Source organism: Sciurus vulgaris, assembly GCF_902686455.1.
Source record: "Sciurus vulgaris genome assembly, chromosome: 2".
In the NCBI taxonomy this organism is placed as follows: domain Eukaryota; kingdom Metazoa; phylum Chordata; class Mammalia; order Rodentia; family Sciuridae; genus Sciurus; species Sciurus vulgaris.
The window spans coordinates 25,148,210-25,173,614 of NC_136462.1; the positions used below are offsets into that span (position 1 = coordinate 25,148,210).

Sequence of the window (25,405 nt, forward strand, 5' to 3'; positions counted from 1 at the left end):
ACATTAATCATGTAAAATGTAATAAAGAGGAAATCCAATGCCCTCAGAAGAATGGGACTCTATAAACAGGAACTTTATGTTGATTCTTGGACTATCCTTTGAATGAAATGCACCATGCTTGTTCTGTGTTGTGTGGTTCAATACCAATGCAGATGCCATATCACATGGTCTACCTGTGCAGACTCCACAAATATTTTTTTTTTTCCTTCTCAGTCAGGAAGGTGTGGCTTAAGGCTTCCCTGATGGAGTTTATATGCCACTGGTACCAATTCAGGGTAACAGGAAACACATTGCTCAACACTGAGAACTCACTCCCTCTCCTGTCTAAAGGCCATGAGCAGGTAGGGAAGCAGGAGAGGAGAAATTGGAACCATGAAAATCACTGACAGAACTCTAAAAGGGCAGTGTGCATATACCTGTAAAGAACATGTAGTTAATCCTGGTGTAAGCAGAAAGACCAACACAACCCCAATTCTCAAAGGGGAACTCACTTAGCAACCCTGATGTTTCATGCATTGTGTCCCATTAAGTCTTCTTTCCAGAAGTAATCACAAGCTCTTATATGCAGAGTTCACATGTAATATGCACATTACATATATAATCACACTTAATTTTAATAACTTATCTGTAAGATAGAGGTTATAATCCTTAAGTCCAGAAGGAGCAAGTGATAAGCATCTGCTTAGGGGTCTTGGAGGATGAAAAGATAGATCACATAACTATCTATCTCTAGTTCAACCCCAGTTGTTCTGAACTGCAAGTAAGACATTCTTGAAAAGATGTCATGTTGACTTCCTTTGGAATTCCCTAAAGAGATCATTCCCAAGGTTTTATATTTTTCTCAAATCCCTAAATGCACCTGTGTCCTTGTTGTTCGCAGCAGATGCCCATAGAATGTTCTTCATTAAAAAGTTTAATAATAAAACATGCAGAATGTTTTGACTTTCCTTTTCAGAATTTCTATGAAATCATCTGAACCCTGCTCTCTTTCTTGTTCCATAAGAGGGGCAACCTAATATAAAATCTCCACTCTTGTTTTTCTCTCCCCCTGTCCTGTCTTCTTCAGCCTCGGCTTGATCAATTTTGTCCAAATCTTTCCCCAGGCTTTGACAGTCTCTGTCTTTGTACTGGTTCCTTCCTTTCTGCTTAAAAACATACACATTCTTTTCTCATCCTCCTGCCCTGACATAGGTGACGTTTAAGTTTCAACCTCTTGAGATAAGTTGAGTATCTATAGTTCCTATGATTATTGTATCGAAACCTGAATGTCACAAGTTAGGTGGCTCTTAACACCATATAGCTACCTGGTGGCAGAATTAGGAATAAAATTGAGCTCTTCTGCTCCCCAACCCAAACACTCTTCCTCTATTCAATACCACTTGTCAATCAAGTCCCAACAGTGACACTTTTGGAGATGAGCTTTTTCACATAAGGTCACCACAACAAATTCTACTTTTCTTTTGTCTCTGGAGCATGGAGCTTGCCTCATGCTTCTAATAGAGCTGAAAGCCCTGGGTGCTGGGTCTCTGCTTATGATAAGTGACATATCTCTAATTATCGCATCGCCCAGACATAGTAATCTGTCCTCCCAGGTATGAAGGCCCATTAATAATTCTCTGGGGAAGGGAGGCAGCTCCCCATTGCAGTCCTGTCACATGATCTTCTCTCTGATACGGAGTTCCCATAATCAGCTAACATGCCCTCTAACGTGACAGAACACTCATTGTTTCTCAGTCCTCCACAATACACCACCGGCAAGCAAGCCCCTTATCATTGAATAACACTCTCTGATACGAAAGCTGGAGAAAATGGAATCACTCTGAGAGGGTGGGGCCAGCCAGGTAGGGGCCAAAGTTGTGAAGGTTGTAATACAGGCTCTTGTACAGCTGAGAGGTCAGGTCTGTGAAGGGAGAGAGCTTTAAGCCTGCTGCTGCCATCACCTCAAGCAGAGGACAACTCTGGAGGAAAAAGCTCATGTGCAGAAAGGACAGGCTTTGGGGAAATGGGAAGAGAAGGAACATGATGGAGTCTCCCTTCCTGCTCAGCTTTATGGGGTTACAAGTCGTTGCTCTTATCTAGAAAGGAAATGATGCTCAGTATAGGAAACTGGGTCAGGAATCTCTCCTGGGCTGGGGAGATAGCTCAGTTGGTAGAGTGCTCGCTTCGCAAGCACAAGGCCCTGGGTTCGATCCCCAGCACAAAAAAAAAAAAAAAAAGGAATCTCTCCTGGGATTTGGGACTGATTTTGGTCCTACACAGGTTAGTAAAGTGGGTGGGAAAATGTGTTTCTCTATATAGTACAGGGGCATACTAAAAAATAAAAGGCAATGATACCGAGGAACACATTTAAAACATTTAGGAGAAATTATGATAAAGGATAACAACAATAACAGCTAACATTTAAAGGCTCTTAGGATGAGAGAGACCAGGCAGTGTGCTGAGGGGTTGAGGGGTTTAAAGGTATCATCTCATTTAATGCTCACTTGGACACACATATAATTCTACTGCCCCAAGTTTTCAACAGATAGGAAACAGGCAGCTTTTAAGCCACAGAGTCAGAGTCAGCACCTGAACTCAGGTTTTAAGACTCTAGAGCAGTGTTATTGTCAAAAAAATATGTTATTAAAGCAGTTTAAGTTGGGATGTGGGAGTTAGGAGAGGGGAGAAGAGAAGGGAGGAGTGGTGCGGGGTGGGCAGGGGAGAGGGGGAGAAGGGGAGAGAGAGACAGAGAGACAGAGATAGAAAGAACCTGTAGCGAGTGTACTAAAGGGAATATGAAAGGAAAGAGATTACTTAGGCAAAACCATTTCACCTTTAAGACAACCTGTTGTCGATTGATTCACCCTGTCCTAGACATCATCCAGATACAGTCTCCACTTGCCTTAGGCTCCAGCTGGAACAGAAGCCTAATCTTCTTTATATGCATCAGAGCCTGGCACTTACACCCAGTTTTCTCATTATCATTTGACGCTGCAACCTTGGGGATGTCAGTCTCTGACCTCTGTATCGTCATGTCTATAGTGAACATTTGAACTAAACACAATTGGTTCCAGGACCCCAGTAGATGACCAGATCAGCAGATGTCCAAGTCCCATATGTCAAGTGGCATGGGACTTTCATATAACCTATACACAACCTTCTGTATGCATTAAATCATCTCCAGGTTATTTTTATTACCTAGTACCATGTAAATGCTTTATAAATAGGTGTTATATTGTGTTATTTGGGGGATAATGACAAGAAAAATATCTGTACATGTTCTGTAAATGCAAAACTTTTTCCCAACTATTTTCTATTCTGGGTTTCCATGGAACCCATGGATTTAAAAGGCCAATTGCATTATAAAAGATCTAGAAGCATCAGAGATTTATTTAGTCATTTCTTTAGGTACTGTTCTCCGGTCTTTAAGAGCTGATACTGTATTTTCTAGTGGAATCTCTAAGAATGGTGGCTCACACTTTCACCATAGCAATCCCACCTGAGCCATGACCTCAAACGTGTTGGCAGGCATTCCCAGGGGTTACCGACATTAATTCACAAGGGTTTGGACAAAAAAAAATTGAAACATCTCTTTGTTTATCTTTTAAGACCCTAATGTTAGCCAGGCACTGTGCTGCATGCCTGTAATTCCAGCTGCTTGGAAGGCTGAGGTAGGAAGATCACAAGTTTGAGGCCTGCCTCAGCAACCTAGTGAGGTACTGTCTCAAAATAAAAAAATAATAAAAGGACTTGGAATGTAGATCAGAGGTAGGGTGCCCCTGGGTTTAATATCCAACACTACAAAATAAATGAATGAATGAATAAATATATAAATCTCTGATGTTTCTAGATATTTATAATGTAAACTTGTATGCATATGTACGTATATGTGTATATTTAACTGATATTTGCTAAATTTTTTTCCCCAATATGTGTGAACAAGAAAAAGCATTTGTCACTAGATTCATGGCACTAGAGAGTTAAGGTGGCTGTGGATCTTTGCAGTGCCCCCTGAGATCATTCTCAATTTGCCACACTGATGAAATGCTCCCAATGCTGAAACCTGGACTGAAACTTAAAGCAAGTGCTAAGCTGGTGTGTATTGCGATTTGACTTGTTCTTCCTAAAATGAAAAGTTTAATACTGTTTTTTTTTTTTTTTTTCATTTTAAACCACAAAAATAGGAATAGTAATAATAACATAGGTTTAAGAGTTTGTGTACTATGGGAAAACACAAACACCCATCTTATTATATAACCCTATTTGAAGCCTGGATTTTTAAAGAAAATCTTCCACTAAAGGAGAGATTCAAGCAGTTAATGGAACAAAAATTTCCTTCTCAGAAAAATAATTTCTCCCTTAAGCTTCTAGGATGATTCTTGCAGTATGTTAAAATATATGGAAACATGTTGACAGTGCCCTGCGAGCTTTCTCTATCATTTTGTCTATTTTTCTGAGTCACAAAATAGATGAAGCTCAATTTTGAGGTAATCCTCTCCCTTGACTCCTCCCTCTCTGAAATCAGATACTCACAGCTATACCTGGGATATGATGTGCTATTCTGACCTCCCTAGTTTAGGAAGGATATTGAAATATCAGAGCTGCTACAAAGATAGGCACACAAAAAAGGAATACCACAAAGACGAGAAGATAAAACACGAGGAGAGGCGGCGAGAGCTAAATTTATAAAGTCTGCCAAAGCAATGACTGCAGGGGACTTGATCACAGCCTATAAATACCTTCAAGGTAACAATATAATTGAAGGGAACAAATTATTCATAGTCTCAGAAGATGATATGACTTGAAGCAATGGCCTGAAGCAATGGGGGAAAAAAATCAGGTAAAACTGCCAGGAAGTGGGAGAAAAGAAACTCTTCACTATCTGAGGAATGGAGCAGGCAAAGCAATCCCCAGAGGAAGCATCGGAAGCATTTTAACAGAGACAGCTCAAAGCCCTCAAGTAGGAAACCCAGATTGACAGTGGTGTTCCTCCAAGGCTCTTGTCGGAACTCAGAGCTCAGGGCTCTCCAATGCGAATCTGCAGACGGCTTCCCTCAGAGAAGTGCTAAAGAATCAGAGATTTGTGTGGAGATTCCTCATTAGAGAACAATCAGGAAAACCATGGCACACCCATACTGTGAAGTATGAAATGAAATATAGAAAAGGTGTTCTTTCATGTACATTGTATTCAATTTCATGTTAGAATGTTACCCAACTTCTTCCAGAAAAATTAATAAAATGTTCATCTACAAATGACAACGCTATGTTCAATTTGAAAGTGCTTTAAAAGAACACACACATACTGAATGACTGAGTTAGAATGATTTAAGGTCTTATACTAAATAACAAGTTTATATATATATATATATATATATATATATATATATATATATATATATATATACACACTGAATCTGGTAGCCCTAGAGTTTCTGAGTAGGAAAATATAGACCTGTAGGATAGTAATGTAAAAGTGGACTGAGGCAGACATCATAACCCTATATACATGCATGATTACACTAATGGTATGCATCTACATCGTGCACAACCATAGAAATGAAAAGCTGTATCCCATTTGTGTACAATGAATCAAAATGCAGCCTGTAAAAATAAAAATAAAATAAAATAAAAAGTCAACTTTTTACTCTTCTAAACTAAGTATTAAAAATAGCTGTGACTTTGACAATGTTCCAGAATGCTACTTCCTTAACATTTTGCGAAGGTATGACCACAAACTGCTTGTTAGTGCGGCTTTTGTGCAGGAGGAGTCACAAAATCAAATGTCTCTGGCCAGGAGATGGATGAAGGATCTGTGTGATATGCAGGGCATGTTTTGAAGGCATATTCCAAAAAAGAAAAAAAAAAAAAAAAAGCGATGACACCTAATTTCTGGTTAACCAATGCCACCCAAGAATACTGGCCTAATAGAGTCAAACCTTTTAACTTTAAGAAACTGTAAGCATCAATTTGAGACCCAAGGGATACTAGCGAGGCACACTGCCTAAAACCCTTACATCGATGAACAAAAGACAAGAGACACGCTGTGCCCTAAGATTAGGAATGAGGAATGGCACGGTTGGAATTAATCGGAAGAAGTGAGCTCTGCGTGCAGCAGTATTCTCAGACACTTGGGAGAGAGGAAGAAGGAAGGTGTCTTTTCTTGCTGTGTTGTGCAAGGAGCAGGAAGGAGGGAGCTCTGAGAAACTGAAACAGCTCCATTTTTTGACTGCTCCCAGGCAGCTTCCCTGAGCATGCTCAGCAATCCACTTGCACCCATCTGGTTCAAGGCCAGCAGGAATGGCACAGTTGGCTCACCCAGAACGCCAGAAAGTCCCCCTAAGAGAGATTCAAATCTCACAGTCCCCAAAGGACAAAAGCAAGCGGAATAGTGACTTTCTTATGGACAACCTCAGGCTTACTCAAAAAATTTGTTTCCAGGAGGTGAGATGAGGAAAGGAGAGGCTAGGTTTTCAAAGTTCAGCAATTCTAAGTCCATGTTTACAAGGTGGCTTTTGGTGGTCAGCAGCAGTTTGAGTTCACAGAACAGTGTTATGTTTAACTTTTAAAGTGCGTACACACACACACACACACACACACACACTCACACACACACACACATTTTTCTTCCTGCATGTAACTGCTCTGTGTGAATCCTGTGGTCTCAGTCCCTGCTGTATAAAGATACCACAGTGCTCACCGAGCCTCTAGCCAACTCCCATCATGGACAACCACATATATAGCCTTTGGAGTGAAGACTCATTATTTGGCAATGTCAGCTGTTTTCTTGCAGGAAGAAACTAGAGTTCAATCTGCATGTCTCAGAGAGGTTTGGTCTTGCTGCTAAGTTTGGGTTTTATACCACAGAAAAATTCTTTGTGCACATAATAAGCATATCAAAGATTTTTTAACAAAGTAGCCATTTGTAGGAACACTGAGAAAACATCCCTATCATGCCTCCTCTGATTACTCATTCCATTATGTAAAGTGGGTCTTTTTTTTTCCTCATAAATTGATAGTCATGTCTAACGGAAAGAGTTAATGTTAAATATGTTTCCAGTTCCAAATTGGGTATGTTAGAATGTCATGAACACCCAAATTAAGATGAGACACATCTAACAGCTCTTTGGAAAACCACTGCAAGATATTCTTCCAATCTATGATAAGATGTAGTTTAAATAAAAGATGGAAATGCAGAGAAATGAAAGAAAATGACTTGCATGGTTTTCCTCCAGAGCTGACTTACTGTGTCTGTGTTTCAGTCCAATGTTTGCATGTGTTTAACACACACACACAGCTTGAAGCAGGAAGTGCATAAACCATGTTTTGCAGTGTTTGGGTGTGATTCAAAGGGAAGCATGTGGTTCCATTCTGTTTCTTGTAAGCATTCTGTTAAGTAAAGGCAAAACCTAATTCATGCTAATACTGTCACCACATAAGGTGAAGACATGAATGAAGGGGCGAGGAGGGAAAGTTAACTAGGTTGATATATAAATGTGCCGTGTAGGCAGGCTAGGAAAGTAAGCCCAAGATAGTGTGGTCTGTCCCCTAGGCAGGGCAGGTTTTCACTAGGTTGATTAGGGGTTTTGTGTTTTCTTCTTCTGTTAGTACTGTTTCTATGCCTTCTGCAATTTGGTATACGTGAAATATAGACAGGTGTTCAGAAGAAACTCTACACAATTACAAAACAGAACCACGGGAACAGCCACAGTCATATTAAAGAAAAGGGAAGCAGAATTGAAGGTGAGGATGTTATTCCTTTGCGTTTCATTTTGATGCTGAAAACAAACTGTAGTGGTCCTCAAGGTGCTCACAGAAGCGCCAGCTGGGGAGAGGGGCTCCTCGGGTCTGATTTTTGTTTTTACCATAAGACTAGGAAAGGTAATATGGAAATATGGGAACTCCATGAGGATAGGGACTTTGTTTATCTTGTTCATTCTGGTCTCCCAGGTACTTATACCTGCACTTGACATAGTTCTTTGAACAAATGAATGCACAAAGGCTTTTCGCTGAAATAGGTTGCAAATCTCTGATGGTCTGGTTAATTTTAATTTGCAAATTCTGTTCCTCCCAACTGCATTTTACCTAAACTAATTTTGCCACATTGGACTCCTTGCTACATGTTCCTGTATCTCTTCTCAGCTAAGTCTCCTAGAGACTTCTGGGCTCTGTGGATCATTCATTGTGCATCTGCAGTATTCTGGAAAACGACATCATTTTACGTCACACCAAAACTCATTTTTTCCTCTTTCACACTTTCATATTGAATTTGAACTTTGATGTTTAGCCATGCAACAAAACCAGTTCCAGTACTGCTGATCTAAGTGGTGCACATGAAAGCCCGTTCACCTCAGGAATTAGGCATCAAATCAGGAGCAAATTAAACAGAATCTGCTCCCACTTCAATAACATGTGAATTCCAGTACACAGGCCTATCTTTCAAGTTTTTACCACTCCCTGCCACTAGACATTAGAACCTAACAGACCGAAGGATGGCAGTCCGGGTCTGCAATAAAGATACTCATAAATGGCTTGAACTTAGAAATGTAGAAAATTAAATGCTGACTACAGAGAGATAAAATACATTTCTGTATTATTTGAAATCATTTAAGGTTTTCCAGAAAGTGTATTTGAAGATTTCCATTATGACATTTATCATATGCTGAAATGTGAAATTACATTTATCCAACAATTTCTGCTTAGATACACAGAATTTGAAAGGATTTTTGCTGAAATTTGGGAAGTAAATTCACCTTGATCTACCATACTGTATTCAGAAACTCAGATTAGTCTCCAAGCCAAGCTTTTCATTTTGTATAGGGATATTTAAGAAAGTAGTTTGGGGATAGTTGGGTTGATTGATGTCATTGTGAAAGAGAAACAAATACTGGGAAACAAACACATTGGGAGCAGAAAGTAATGTCAAAGGAAGTATCTTCTGAACCAAAAAAGAAAATGACTTAGTTCTAGTTATATATTTTGCTTTAGCCAAAATACTGTGCTCTATTTGTGTGTGTGTGTGTGTGTGTGTTTGGGGATCAAACACAGGGCCTGGTGCATGGTACACAGGGCTTAAACACTGAGTGACATTCCCTGGCCCCTATTTAACATTTTTAATGGAGTGGATTTTTTAAAAATCCATTCACCTAATGCTAAATTCACCCTCTTCTATCCATATTGCCTGTTATTATATTATAGTGAAAAAATAATTATCAAAAGAAGTACATACCTATATTTATGACATTAGAATTAAATTACCAGTATCTAAGTTCTCATTCCTTCCTTTAACATCGTTAACAAATTGGTACTTAATCCTCTGAGACTTGATCTCTTCATTTCTGCAACAAAGCTAATCCCTTCAGTTGATCAGTAATGTAAAGATTAAATGAGCTGATATATACAAAGTGGCTAGCACACTGTCTGGACAATGAATAAATCGTCAAACACAGAAGTGATTGCAAAATTATACAGTTTAGCTCTTATAGTTTAGATATGAGGTCCCCCCCACCCAGCTCCAGTTAATGCTCAGAACTCAGAAGGGAAATAGCTAGTTTGATAGCTATAACCTAATGAGCCCATTTTAGTTTGAATGGACTGACTGTGTAGTAATTTTAGGCCACTGGGGCATGGTTGGAGAAGGTGAGTCACTGCCCTGGAAGGGTACATCTTCCCTATGTCTTCCTTTTGCTTCCTGATCCCACCATGAGCTAAGTAACTTTCCTCTGTGAGGCTAATCCCTTATGATGTAATGCCTCATCTCAGGTTCAGGGCAATAGAACTGGCCATCTTTTTACATAGACCTCTGAAACAGTGAGCTCAAATAAACTTTTTCTCCTCTAAATTGCTCTTGTCAGGTATTTTGGGTTTTAGTGATGAAAAAGCTGACTAAAACAGAAATTGGTACTGAGAAGTGGGGTTGCTGCTGTGACTAACCTGACCATGTGGTTCAGAAGAATTTAGAAATGGTTTAGAGGAAGAATTTTTAAAATTTTAGAGATGCAGGCTAGAAAAGCTTTAGAATATTGTAAGCAGAGCTCAATAGTCAGTGTTCGGGGAGCTCAGAAAACCAGAATGCTGACAGGAATGTAGACTGTGCTTACGAGGTTTCAGAGGAAAATGAGAACTCTTCTAGAAATTAGAATGGAGGCCACTCATGTTATATTCTGGTAAAGAGCTTGCCCAAATTTTTCCCATGTCCTGAGACTTCATGTGAGGCTGAATTTAAAAGTAATAGACTAATTAATCTGGTGGTCGAAAGTTCCAGGCAGCACAGCCAGTGACATGGATGTTGTTGACACATTTAAGAGAGGTGTGCTGTGAGAATTGGGAGCAGAAAGTAGAGTTATGTTTCCAGTTTGCCCAGTGAAGTGCATGTCAAACTGGAGCCAAGAAAGTTGTTTATGTTGAAGAGATTAAAACCCCCAAAGAGATGCTAAGTACTTTGCACAGCGATAATAAGAAAGATGCCTGAGGGGCATCTCTGGAATTTGCAAGAGCATACCCACTACAGGTTCCAGGGTACAGAAAAAAAGAAAAATTTCTTTGAGATGAGATCATGGAATTCTAGTCTGGCACAGGAAGATTTAAAAAGCTGTTTGACCATGCTAAGCCCTGCAGGCATTCCGAGTCTATTGTAGTCATGATTACAGGAGACCCACATATTATACAAGCTGGCAACATATCTTTTCATCATCCATGAGGTACTGATTCAACAGAAAATGCTAGATGTTAAAGTTAGGGGTAATGGAAGTCTCCACCAAGATTTCAAAGGAATGTATGGGAGACCAGGAAAAGTATAGCAAGGTCAGAGTCCCTGTGAACTTCCCCTCATAGGATGATGCATGAAGCTGTGAAGGTGAAGCTAATGTTGGAATGGAGTCCCCAGGAATTAAGAGATGCCAGTAACATGGACTGTCTGCCAAGAAAAACTGGTAGCTGTGAAGACAGCCAGGCTTAAAGAGAACTCATGTATGCTACAAGCAAGGTCAAAGGGGCTAAGATGTCTAAATCCTTTAGAGAGCACATGTCCCCACCATGTGTCCTAGGTACTGTATGTGGATTTGGGGGACCTATTAGCCCAGCTGGGTTTCGGTCTTATTTTGGCTGCACTTTTTTCTCTGACTCTCTTCGTCCCTTTTGAAGTGGAAATGTTTACTCTGTGCTGTTGTGTATTAGACACATGTAACTTGCTTCTGATTTTTACAGGGGCTCACAACAAATAATTTACCTTGAATCTTAGATGAGACTATGCACTTGGACTTTTGAATAATGCTAGAATTATTAAGATTATGGAACTCTTGGAGATAGACTAAATGCATTTTGAGTTATGAGCTTTTGGGGACCAGGGGCAGAATGTTATGCTTTGGATGTGATGTGTTCCTCCAAAGTTCTCATTAACATAGGAGTGTTTGAAGGTGGAATGCTTAGAATATGGGAACTATAACTTGATAATTCTATTGTAGTTTGAATGGCAACTAGAGGCAGGTGGGGCATGGCTGGAGAAGGTGGGCCACTGGGGGTTTGCCCTACATTTTCCCTGTGTGCCTCCCATGACCCTTTCTAACTCTGTCATGAGCTGAGCAGCTCTCCTCTACTGGGCCCTTCCTCCAAGATGTACTGTGTCATCATAGGCCCAGAGCAATGAAGTTGGCCATCTGGGGTCTAAGACCTCTGAAACTGCTCTCCAAATAAATGTTTCCTCTTCTAAATAGTTCTTTTCAAGTACTTTGGTCACAATGATGAAAAATCTGACTAAAATACCAGTAGATAAGAATATAGGTTTTTAACCATGAATAGTCAACCAATAGGGTTATTTCCAAAAGGACTTAGAAATCTAAGGAAAGCAGTTTGCCTTTTCAAAAGCACTAGGTAATTTTCTGACCATTAGTAGCATTTGTAACTATCCAAGCTGAGATAATGATAAGGGTAATTAAATTCTGTACCTTTGCTCATGATCATTGGTGTCATGGAATTTGCTTTTCAGGGAACTTCAGCATGACAATAAATCCAAACTCTCCTCCCAAAAATGAAGCTCCAAAACAACAAGTATAAGATCTGAGAGATGTACGGATGAGAACGTCATTTAAGGACCACAGCAGCTCATGGGGTTCAGTAGTTGAACCATTTGCATTTTGGCTCTGATTTGCCAGTTGCCTCATTGCAAAATTCCTGTTACAAACTAAAACCATGTCAGCATCTCTTTGATCCTTATGTCCCAGACAGCAACCACAATCCCTTTAGCACCAAGAGCTTGTCTAGGTGGTAGTCATATCAATATTATTATAAAAAACAATTTTACTTATTTTATAGGTCTTTCAACAGTGACAGGGCACATTTCCATGTACGCTCTCATTTGATCTACCCCATAATCCTATGAGAATGTCAGAACAGTATCTACATCTCTCCTGTTTGCATAAGATTATTGCTAGTTGGTGGCAGCAATGGGATTAGAAACTGTATCCTCTGGCTCTGGGTTAGAAGCACCCATGCCAACCAAGATAGAAAAAAATGCAGAATTCTGGTGAGCAGAGTGGAATGACCAAGAATACACGCTGTAATAACTGCCAACAAAGACAAAAAGCCATCGCACATGAAAGAGGTGTGACTAAAAGGTATGAAAAGATAGCTGTGCAACTACTCGATTTGAAAATCTCTCAATTGCTTTGATTTCTGTAACACTTAACTATATAGGTCATCTCCTCCCCTCCAGCCATTTCTTTTTAGCTCACCTTTTCCTCCTTGTAAATTTATTTATATATTTCCCAAGTTCCTATTCATTTATCTCTCTGGAGATCTTAACAATCCTCAAAGCTTACACTGTCATTGCCAAGCAGTGAATTCTCCAGCCCCTACTGATAGCACTGATCTCTCAACTGAGTTCATTATACATTTCTAATCGGATGTCTCAAGGGGATGACTTCTTATATTTTGCATCACCAAGGTGAATCTCTTGCCTTATAAACTCTGTATTTTTCATACGTCCCCTGTTTTCTTATTGCTATTAATGACATTATAACCTTCCCAGTCTAGGTATTTCTAATTTCTCTCTCTTTCAATCCATCTAGTTAGCAACATCTATTAATTCTATTTCTGAGATGTCCTTTGATTTCATCTGCATAACTTTCCTGGGATCCTCATTGTTGAATAAATCTTTAAAAACACTTTTCATAGAATTCCTGTTAGTTTACTGTTTTCTTTGTACCCAGTAAAAAGTATTCTTTCAGCAGAGTCAAAATAATCTTCCTAGAAATTAAGCTTTGGATATTATGTCTTTCACTCCAAAACTTGCAATGTCTTCCCCTTGCTTTCAAAATTAATCTGTCATCACTATGGCACCAAAATCCTCCATACTATATCTCTAAAGTCCTTGAGAAGGAAAACAAAACAACAACAAAACAACAACCACTGCTACTGATCATCTACTATGAACCTGATACCTCTTGGGTATTTTCATATATGTTGTTATAAATATTCACATAAACCTAACAAGGTGGCATTATTTTTACCATCTGCATTTTATAGATCAGTCAAACAATTCATCCAAGGCCATAGAGCTCATTGGAAGCAGAGTTAGAGTTTGAATCACAAATCCTCACCTGTGAAATATGTGCTCTATTTCACATTGTCTGCTTTTGCTCTCATGTCATTTATCTGGTCAAACTGAACTCCTCACTAGTTTGAGAACACACCCTCTATTTCCTTCCTTTGATGTTGTTTGTGTTCATGCTCTATATTCACCTGGTGTGTTCCTTCTTGCAGCATCTACTAGCCAAACTCTGATCCACCTTATCTGTGTACACTGAAAGCATCTCAACAACCAATAATATTCTTACCTTCACTGATTTACAACAGTCATATGTATGATGTTCATTTCCCTTCTAGATGTTAATCTTCTTCACATCCCCCAAATTCCAAATAAACTGCTGTTACCCAAATAGGCACAGGATTAAAATGATTACCACTCTATGTTCTATTCTGAAACTTTCATTTTAGGAGAGTAATCATAATAAGCACATTGAAAGCACATTCAGCCATTTATTAGCAGTGCTATCTTGGGAAAATTCTTTAGCTTCATTAAGCATTAGTTGCTTCATTTATAAGATGAAGATATTAATAGTGACTACCTCATGAGTCATTGGGAGCTCCTATAATATAATGTAAACAAAGTTTTTGCACAATGTCCTGAACCTGGTACTTTGTCAATCAATATCAGTAGTAAGTGATCCTAATGGCAGTTATGCAAGATCTCTGAATAATAAATGTATCTTCCACTTTACAGAAAATAGAGTGGGAAAGATAAATTGAATTGCTGAGGTTAACTAAGGAGTCAAAAATAGAATATGAGACCTAATTGCCAATCATTTCTTGTCATCTTGTGTATGAATTGACTTCAGGATGAAGGCTAGCTCTGTCAAATCGACAGGGCTTATCTAAATGTCTTTAAGTGATTCTAGGCTCCAATGGTGTCATCTCAGGCCAGGAAACGACAGGTCTGGCTGTCAGTACTAGCTTTGAGGCTAATCCAGTTGTACACTCGCCTCTGCCATCTATCAGTGAAACACTAACAAGTAGAAACAGCAGTGTTGACAGCACCAGGATCTAAGCATATGATTCTGTGGAGTGGGTGGCTAATGAATTCCCCCATCAATACGCTCAGCTTCTATGCCTTCTGAATGCAGCTGGGGATCTAAAATCCATCATCTATACCTTCAGGGAGTCAATGAGTTATTTCTTGCCCTGCTGCACTGAACAATACCCCAGGAGTAATCAGTGGTAACAGAGTAAGCACTGGGACAATGAGATAATTCATCTAACAGGCAGAGTTAAGACAGCCTTGTCATTAAGTCATGAGTCCCAGCACTCATTTGATGGCACCTAGAGTTTGCTTAGTTTGTTGTGCTTCAGATTTATGTCTAAAAAGCCTTTGCTACTCAAACTTGTTTGGCCACTTTGATGACTACAATTATCTAGGATATGGGCCACCAGATTGGCTTTAAAACAGTAACCACCTCACTCTTTCCTAGAATTTTATATTACTTAATTTGAAAACTCAGGCCTGATTTTTTTAACCATTGTTTAGGAAAATCAAATACAGTATTTTCTCTGAATTAAAAAGTTAATTGAAGAAAAATTTAAAGTACCAATAATATTAGAATCTATGCATGATTGAAAACTCAGTAAGGGTCAGGAACCATGCAGGAGTTTCATATCGTCACCTTGCCGTAGGTAGAAAATGTATTTTCATCTCTTAAGTTTTAAGCCCTTTCAAGTTTGTTAGCTCTATGTAAGCCAAGATTGACACAGCATTGCCAAAACCTAACAGTTTGCCTGGTACAAAATAAGTTCTCAATTTAAATACAATGAACCATGCTTATGAGCTAAATTCTCTTAATCTTACTTTTTCAAAATTCACATTATGTATGCATTGAGGATTCTGAAACATGACAGTGTAAGAGGCACTGATGTAAATGATAAATGAGAAAGATACGGGCATTTCGACTTTGCCTCTCCTAACTGCCTACCAGGCATGATATTTTTATGCACTTTGTCAACTCAATTTTGGTGATGGCATTATTGTACATTTCATCTGCATGCTAAATATATAATTCATTTGCCCTCGTTTTTTTGTGGGGGGAACCAAAATCTACAAAATATTTTCATTTGTATTACCTGATAACCACTTGAGGACCCTGGATCTGTTGAGGTCTTTCTGGGGCTCTATAATCCCAAAGTGTAGAACTGAGTTCTTTGTGTTCAGCTGGTACCCTGCTGGGCCCAAATCAGTTTTATGTTAGCCTATCTAGAAGGGCTTTCCTTTCTCTTTGCTGCTGTTACTGTGGTTGGTTTTGGTTGTTAGTAGTGTTCATGACAGTTATTGTCATCTTGTTCTCCTCTTTTTCCTTCTCCTCTCCTTCATGCAAAGTGGCTTATTACCTTTTTCATGATTAGTACAACAGGAGCAGGAGCTTCAGGCCAAGGTGGGTTACACATTCACTGAAGGGCTTAGGAGTCTTCTTGGAGAGTGATAGACTGAAGGAGAATAGACAGACAGGACATCACCCTGAAACATGGTGTGGAGACCTAACACAGCACAATGAGGCACTGAGAAAGGTTTAATTACCCTGTTGACCTAACCTGGCATAATTAGTAAATCTCAAACATAATTCTGTAAAATTTGTTTTTGACCAAATAAGATGGGAATTTTCTTTGCAAAAGTAGTCACAGAAAACTTAAATACATCCTTAAAATAAAACTTCACTTTTTATTGTAAAACATATTATTCTTTTCACTGATGTGAGTATGCATGTGTGTGTGTGTGTGTGTGTGTGTGTGTGTGTGTGCGCACACATTTACAGTCATTACCCTGAGGCAGTCATTAACTACTGTCTAACTTTTCAAGAAAACTACCACTCTACATTTGCACAGTCCTTTGCTGGTAACAGCTTCTAAATAGTTTATTTCAATTGATCCTCAGCAGAAGCCTGCAACATAATATTTCCATGCCCATTTAAAAGAGGAGGAAGCCAAAGTTCCCAGTGATGGAGTGATTTGCTCAGAGTCAAATAGTGCACTTGGTACTGACAGAAATGGGACCTGAATCTAAGACTTTTGATTTCAAATTAAGGGTCTCCTTCTACTGTGGTATGCTGCCTCTTCAAAACAAGTGTGGATAAAATGAAGAGATTTAGATAGAAATAGCTTGGGAATAATAAAGAACCTGGGAAGAACACACCAACTCCCAGGGGCATAGCTGCCTCTGGTCCAGCTTACATAAGCAATCACATCCTCCCATACTTACTTCCACTGCCTTCTCCCACCTTCTTCTCCAACTCTGCTGGGATGCACAGCTAAGCTGGAAGCTGCAGGGAGGATGCCCAGCAGGCCCTCTCTGCACAAGTGGCTAATGATCTGGAAAAGCTCCTAAGCCCAGAAAACCCAAAGAGGGCTTTTTCACTAAGAACAAATAGCAATGAAAGGAACTACTGAGCCAACCTGCAGTGCACAGCACTCTGTGGGAAATGAAATTGCATCTGTTGGACACCTTTGTTGTTTTCTTGTTCTTTCCCTCTTTACTTACGTTACCAGTATCAAAAACACCACTAACATTTCTCTGTACTCCATTGGAGATTCCCCTAAATACAGTTCCTGTGTCAAATCCAGTTCCGTCAATGGCCGAATCCAGAGATACATCTGAGTTAACAGCAAACTAACTTCACTAAGGACTAACCCAGCAGATGTTGATGGTTTACTGCAAATATCCCATATAAGAGACCAAGATGATGCCTTCAGCCTGGCAATTTTTAGATGCAATAGATGTGAGGAAGCTGCCATTTGTCATGTTTCAGTTCTGTTCCCATTTGTTCTGCAGGAGTCTCTTTGAATGCAATAAATTATGGAAAACAATATTATACAAACGAACTTAATAAATACCCTATTTCTTCACATCTGACGTTGAGAGAATATTACCAGTATCTTTTCTGGAGGGCCAGATTTTTGTAAGGAGAGTATTTTGCCCTTACAATAAAGGGTTCTATCTGGATGACACTCTTTCATCTTCCTAGTTGGTATTAGCCAAGCATGTACATTCTAAGTCAGGACAGAAAGTGTTGAGAAAGGTTACAGATTCTTGTCAAAGAAAGCAGATGCCCTGACACATAAATTTTCACTGTTCCTGAAAGACTCATAATTAAAAAATGAATCTAAGAGGATTTACTGTAAATTACACACAGGGAGAAAGAAATTAATAGGATGTCTTTTTTACACCCAGCATTAACTACATGAAGGGAAGCTAATTGGTGCCCAGCTCTCCCCGACCTTCTATTTTGTAGGTGGTGAAAGGAGGTTGTCAAGAGCTGCATGATAGCAAGAGCACACACTTCATGGTAATCTTTTCTCTGGTCCTATTCAATGTTTCCCTTTTATATAAATGAAGGTGAGTGAAACAGGACACAGCTTTGTGAAGCCTAGATGTAGGGTCAATAAGCAGATGTCACTCTCAAGTAATAGCAGCTGTTCTCCAAATATTAAGCAGATTAACTCCTCAACAATAGATATCAGTGGCAGAAAACTTATATTTGAAAAAATAATTAACAACAACAAAAGAAATCCTGTGCCCTAAAATGCCCTCCCTCCACAGACTCTCATTTCATGTACAAGTACTTCAACAAGGAACATTTTTGCCTTTGTCAAACGTATTCCATTCATGATTTCATTAATATCTTGAGTCACAATTGATAAAGAAAATAGTGCATCATGGAAGCTGAGTCAAAAAGCAAAGAAATGTTAGTTCATTTGAAATATGTAATTTGTAAATTATTTTGATCTCTTGACCTTTTCTGATTTATTTTTCAAACGATCCAGTTCTTATCTTGTTTACTACTGATTGTCAAAGGTCATTTAACCCCATGAGGGACAAATCAATGGGAAGACTTTAGGTTTAAAAGAAAGTATAACAAATGTGAAGGAACTTCACAGGAGCAAGAGATAATCTACTAAATCATGAAATGGGAAAAAACATGCCAACAGCACCTATCCAACTCAGTTTAGTGCCTTTTTCTTTCTTTGTCCCAATTATTTCCCATAAGGCATGAATACCTAAAATTTGTCCAAACTTTCTTCACCCATTCCTACCATCTTACACAATATTGTATGTCCTTAAATTGATCATGGTCATTTACCCTTCATTCTCTCCCTCTCTCCAATTGAAACTCAAATTCTTTCACCTTAGCCTGCTGTGAGAAGGATTATAGTAAGACTGACTGCTTTAAACTAATTAGTCAATGATTCAAGAGGCTTCCAATGAAGCATGAGTTTAAGAAAATACTTACTTTCCTAAATAGGTATTAAAGAGTAGGGATTTCAAGAAGACAGGGAGAGAAGAGGGAAAGTCCAACCATGTGTGGAGGGATAGTGTGTAGCTTAGAAGAGGTGCCATAAGTGTGCACTGTACATCCACAAAGGCCCACTTCATACATGCAGCAGACAAGCCTAGTGGAGGGCAGACCTCAAACTTGCTGGAATCACTGCTGCCTGCACAAACCTTTCCAGTGTAAAGCTCAAAGCAAGAGAGTGAAAGGCCAGCAGGATGAAATTCATCTGCCATTATTGCTGTGGACTATTCTAGGATGGGTGCCACCTCAGAGTCAGGCTCCCTGGTATTCTTGGAAGAGCATTTTCACTTCCTTCAAATAAGCTAACTTGGGAATTAAAATGAATTATTCCAGTGACAATGTGGATACAGCACAGAAAATTTTAAGAATTTCTAGAAGTTGCCAGTTTATAAAACACAAACTTTCTCCTCTGTCTCTCCATCTTGTTTGATTCTCTCTCTCTCTCTCTCTCTCTCTCTCTCTCACACACACACACACACACACACACACACACACACAAACACACACTAATTTTTATTTATACTTTCTTTTTAAAAAACAACCTTATTAGCCTGACCACCATTACAGGTAGCACCAAAGTTCTTTCCACAATTAACATGCATACTCCTCCAAGAATGAAGCTTCACTCTTATATAGTCCCTGCTGGTACTACAGGCAGATACCTGTCCTTTTTCTTTCTCCCTAAACTGGGGATGTAGCTGATTGGTAGAGCACCCTAGGTTCAATCCCCAGTATTTCAAAAAAAAAGGAGGGGGCTTACAGGAGCGGGTTCACTCTTTTCTGCTTTTCTGTTCTCATACTGCATGGGAAAACATGGCAACCTTCCCTCTAGAGGACAGAGGGAAAGCACAGAGACCAAGTTCTAACCTGCTGCCATCTTGATCTTCTTGATCGTCCCTACCTCTCAAATGGAGAAATAAATTTCTATCCTTTATAAGTTATCAAATTGCAGGTATCTGTTAGAACAGCACAAAATAAATTAAGACACAAGCTTGCATCTCCTCTGAATACTGCCATCATTTTTTTGTTTGTTTGTTTTCCCAGAGTTCCCTTCTCCTAAGCAAATGGCAAGGGGGCATGAAAACTTTTGCTTCCTGCCCAATCTTTTTCACTTTTGCTAATAACCCCTAAGCTCTTTTTGTTTCAAGTAATTTTCTTTAGCACAAGAAAACAAACCACTGAACAAACACAACCACATTTTATAGATTGTAAAAGTCTTATAAAAGTACCTTAATAGATATTCATGACTTTATTTCCCTGATATATCTACATACATGTCCAAAACAACAGACTAGTTTTGTATTCAAGCCTTGCAGTCTTCTACTTGGATTCCTTTATTTTCAATTGTGATAAGGAGTATAGAGAAAGAGAGAATCCACTAAGAAATAAAACATTGTTTCAAACAACTAGACCAATGAAGGAGCCCATGCTTGAGAGGGAAATGAATGAGTCAGGTTCACTATAGAATTGTGTGGATTTTTCATATGGTAGGGTCCTTTTGTCTTTTCATCTGAAAAGATCAGGCAGATGATACTACATTCTAAATCAAGCTTTGCAGGAAAATCTACTGGGATGTCCCAGAATGTTTAGGGAGTCAAAGAATCATTGGAACAGATACACAGCACCCCAAGAGGGTTCTACATATTATAATATAATTTTTCTGCTATTTTTGCTTGTTATAAACAAAGCAATATACCATAAAACCTAATGTGTGTTTATACAGAACATACACACTAATTAATACAAACAAATGTATATTACTTGAACCCCAAAGTATGTTTTAGAAGCATTCATTTTCTCAAAACATTCAAGAAAGGACAGAACATTATAATGCCATAATGCAATATACCAGAATATTCTAGTTCCTCCTAGAAGTTCTTAGTATTCACATATCCATTTTATAAAAACATCACTAATTCCAAGTAAGTTGCCAAAAAAATTAAAAAATAAATAAACCTCTTTCTTAATAGCCAGAATGTCCTACAAAACACGAATGGGGAGAATCGGATAAACTAGTAGCATATTAGCTGACTCAAAAAGATGCTCGTGGCTATGCCAAATCATATTTTTCTGAGTAAGTCGCACTGAACAAAAAAAGAAGATAAATCACCATGAAAATGCAAGTGAGCTGGTAATAATATCCTAGTTATAGCTGCCATGAAATCGTCATTAAGTTATATGCAGCATAAATCTCCAAGAGTTCTGTAAATTATGGTGGTTCCTAGAGACCAAATAGAGATAATCTGTAGAACTATGGCTGCCTTTCTCCTTCCTTTTGATATGACTTTTAAAATGTTTATGTTCAAGCTCGTAATACCATATAGTTCTTAAAACATCTAAGAATTAAACATTTTGCATCTTTCTTTAAGACTCCTCTTTCACATTTCAAAGGAAGGACTGATTTCTAACCAGTCCTTTCCAGGGTTTGTAAGTAGTGTCTTTCTCTGCTCTGGCTCCTCCCAGATGAAACAAGCTTCCCGCTCTAATCTCATAATTGAGCTGCTCCCATTTCCAAGGCTGTTGGAGGGACAGGTGCTAGAGATGGGCACTTCCAACTCCAGAGACCAGCAATGAAATCTTAAGTTCTGCTTTTCTCCCTGGACCTGTATATAAGCAAAACTCTGATTCAAGGATTCCCAGTCAGTGTTCCTTTTTCTCCTTTTTACAGATTGGTAGTAATCCCCAGTTGATCTTTTTTCTTAACTGCAGTTTTTCCCCTGCTATTTAAACTAAATTCTTATTGCTCCAAATTAAATCCATTCTTTCTAGCCTTGTCATTGCTAACTAATGAGAACAATTCCTCTCTTTGCTCTTGGAGGCTGCACTTGGGGTACTTATAGATGAGAATCATATCTTTAGCCTACTTTCTTAGCTGCAGACTGTACAGGTGATAAAATGGGTTAATTGTTGCTATAAAAATATTTTCTATCCTCATAACAAAGTCGTTTTTTCCTTCAAATCATTTTAATTTCTTGGACTTGTAATATGTTCTTAAGATCTGCAGGGACTGAAGGTATAGCCCTATTGGGTTCATACATATACAACCTAGAGCAACATTTTAGATATATGATATGCATGAATAAGTAAAATCCTGGTCACTTGCTGTTTCCTTGTGCCCCACCTACTTTGGAGCTCTGCTCAGTTTTTATCCCACATTCCTTACATCTCTACAGTGACATTTGCATCTTAGAACAAGGGTCACCAAGAACAGTTGTGGCCAATTTTGGCAAATAAATTTTTACTGCAATTCAATCTTATTCACTAAAAAGATGTATTCTCTATGGCAAAACTGAGCAGCTCTGATAGAGACTATATGATCCGCCTGTAGAGTCCAAAGTATTTACTCATTGGCCCCTTAAAAGTTTGCCAAACCCCAGCCTAGGAGACCATTTACATTCCAGTTAACCTTGCTATTTGCACCAAGTCAGTGAAGCTACACACTTGTCTACACCCAAGTGATCTGCTAGATGTTTATCTGCGGTCAAACCACAAGGTTGGGAAAGCAAGCTTGATTTTTTTTTTTTTTCCCTCTCTATATTCATGGGACAGAGGGAAGAGTTTTTGATTTTTTAAACAGAAGCATGTATGAGCATGATGGTTCACACAATTGAAGGCAATTCCTGTAAGCATGTGCACCTTTGTTGTATCGGTGTGGAGTGTTCCGCTGCATTTATCTGACTCACCAACTCAGACCACCAGGGAGACAAGGGAATCCAGGCCAAGGCTGGGTACTCACTATGTGAAGCTGCAGGAAGTCACCAAGACCTGGAGCGCTGTCGATGCGTACTAAGATGCCATCCTTCACCGTGGTGCTGAAGCCCACTGCCAAGCGGTCAGAGCGCGTGCTGGGCCTGTCATTTGCTGGCCAGGTGTAGAGGATGAGGCCACCGCTTTTCCCAAAGATGTAAGTAGCGCCAGCTGTGAAGGCAAGGAGAGAGCGAGATGTCAGGGCACTGTATTGCATATTGCCAGTTCTAGCACACTACTGAGACTGCACAGAACAGCTGCAGAGAGGAAACGTCCCCCATAGGACAGGATTTGGTTACTGAGAGGGATGACTTCCAAAGCCTCGGAAGGCATCTGTCACCCCAAATTAAAGTTGCCAGTAAAAGAAGGTAAAAAGAATGAATAACAAAGCAGATGTTAGTGAGAGACATTTCCTATCATCCTTAGTTTCTGCTGCATATTAGTGGAGGGAAAATTACATGCTGTGTCTAAGAGCTTTGGTACATCATGACAAACAACTTCTCTGTCTTTCCCAACAGAGGAATTAATTTTCCATCTTGGCTAGGGCAGACGCGAGATAAAGAACTTGTGCCCTGTCTTTGGCTACCAGAATATTCTGATCATCAGAGCAGGGAAAAGTTCAAGGACTGCCTTACTAACATCAGTGTAATGAGGAAGTCAAAAGGCACCATTGCTCTCACACCTGTACCTTCTCCACCCACAGCAAAGAGAGATGCAGCCTGAGAAAACCAAGTTCTGTAAGGCAGTATCCCTTATCTGAAATGCTTTGGGTCAGAAGTGTTTCTTATTTTAGATTTTTTCTTTAAATTTTGGGATATTTGCATATACTTAAAAAGATATCTTGGGGATAGGACCCAGTGGTAGAAGTTATCTGGTATCAGAGTAACAGTTTCAAATTCCTTTTCCAAACTAAATGAGACATAGCAAAAAAAAAAAAAAAAAAAAAAAAAATCCCTAGAAAATGAGAAGTGGTATCATCAGCTACAACTAGTGGATTTATCAGTATCTTTTATTATTTACTCTTGAATTTCTTCTTATCAGAGTGAAACCAGAGGCTACTAAGAATATATAAATTGAAATTACCTATAAGACAAATAGGAAGAAAAACAAAGAAAAATTTATATTTTGAAAATGTTAAAAGTCTATTTTAAGCAACAAATTTAAATTCCGATTTGGGGAAAAGCATTTCAATTTGGTAGCCAAAATAGACTATGCCATTGTAGCCTTCATGGTTTTCTGCTTGTTACCCATAGCGAGTACTTCCATATGTTACTCAGCTCAAAGTCCAAAGAACATTTGGCACTAGATTTTCTTGTGAATATCCCAGAGAAAGTGTTCCAACCTTTAAAACTATTTTTAAAACACCATTAGACAACCATTCAGATATCTTTAGCAGTTACTAAAAATCTCAAGCACTGGTCTACATTTATTATCAGACCTAGTTTACAGAAAATATTGGGTGGAATTATGTTGGCTGAAGAAGAGATGAGAGCTTGCTAAGAAATAATAAACTATGAGACTAGAATTAGGTGTATATGTCATATGTCATCTTTGTAAAGCAGGAAGCCACATTAAATTCTGAGGTATGTAGAATGTCATTTGTCCTCCTTGAAAGGTCACTATCCAAGTCATTCCAATTTGGTCAGCCTATATATTACATGTCGCATGACATTATTTTGCTTTTATGAATTTCTCAATCCTTAGGCAATGGTCTCTGGAAAACCTCCCACAGTCATCTGGAGAATTTGGAATTGTGGTATGCAAAGTTTATGATGAAGTCTATATGCAAAACAATGTTTGCTCCTCACTATCCACAAACACCCTCAAAGCTTCTTAAAATTAGAAATGTGGGTATAATGATTTACCCTTGATATCTCTCCATCTGTGAAGAATTTAAATAAGCCCCTTTCTGTAGATGATTACAAATGTCATTGCTCCTTTCTTTCTTTATTTGGAAAACTGAAGGTTACTCAGTGATTAATGTATAAAATCACCAAAAATGCAAATCAGCCTGTGACATTTCATAGCAATTTATAAAGTCTTACCCGATTCTATCCCAAATACATAGTGAATTGTGCCACATAGTGGATCCTGCCACAGGGTTATATTCATATTGTATCAGGAAATAATTTTGTCACTACAAATAATCAAGTGAGAAACTCATTGCAAAAAAAATAATACGCAATAGCTTAACAGTTTGCAAAACCTATATCAATTTATTTTATGAAAGTTCCCTACAATTATATGGGATATTTCCATTGTTAATAGTTTTATAGATTTGGGAAGAGAGGCTCATTTAAATCAGTGGTGCTTCCTTCAAATTTCCAGCCTGAGCCACCTGTCACCAAGTCTTTTGTCTCTACCTGCCAATGTAATTGCACGGTAAACTGGATCAATAGGGCAAAAGCTGTCTGTATTTAGTTCTTTTCACTTCTTCTTCTAATACCAAAACAGAGTGAACACAAAGCCATCACCATGAATCTGCATCAAAAGCTTTCTGGCCCTTCTCACCACAAAAACTAACTTTACAAATCTTCTATTCTGCTTATATTATTCACTGCCCTGTCCAGCGAGTCTCAGTGGGAAGAACATATAAAATGATAAATATACAATTTGTTATATATGATGGTGAGGAGTTTGTGGTGATTACTTTTTAAATAAACAAAGAACAAAACCTCATTATGACAATATTAGATGGGATGAATTGATATAAAATCTGATTTAAAAAACTAATGGTTCTGAATTTATGATAGATATATACAGCATATTTTATATATAATATATGTTAGATA

The 25,405-nt window shown here is 38.6% G+C and overlaps 1 protein-coding gene across 23 annotated transcripts in view; it reads right to left on the minus strand.

Moving 5' to 3' along the window:
• The window catches only part of NRXN3 (neurexin 3), a 1,486,572-nt gene that overhangs the window by 335,227 nt on the left and 1,125,940 nt on the right, over window positions 1-25,405 (minus strand). For all 23 annotated transcript variants that reach the window (XR_013761785.1, XR_013761786.1, XM_079126730.1 and 20 more), the window contains one exon: window positions 22,603-22,784. Coding sequence is in view for 21 of the 23 variants with exons in the window: in XM_079126730.1 (XP_078982856.1) it covers window positions 22,603-22,784 (182 nt within the window). In the remaining 2 variants the exon portion in view is untranslated. The remainder of the gene's footprint in view (window positions 1-22,602; window positions 22,785-25,405) is intronic.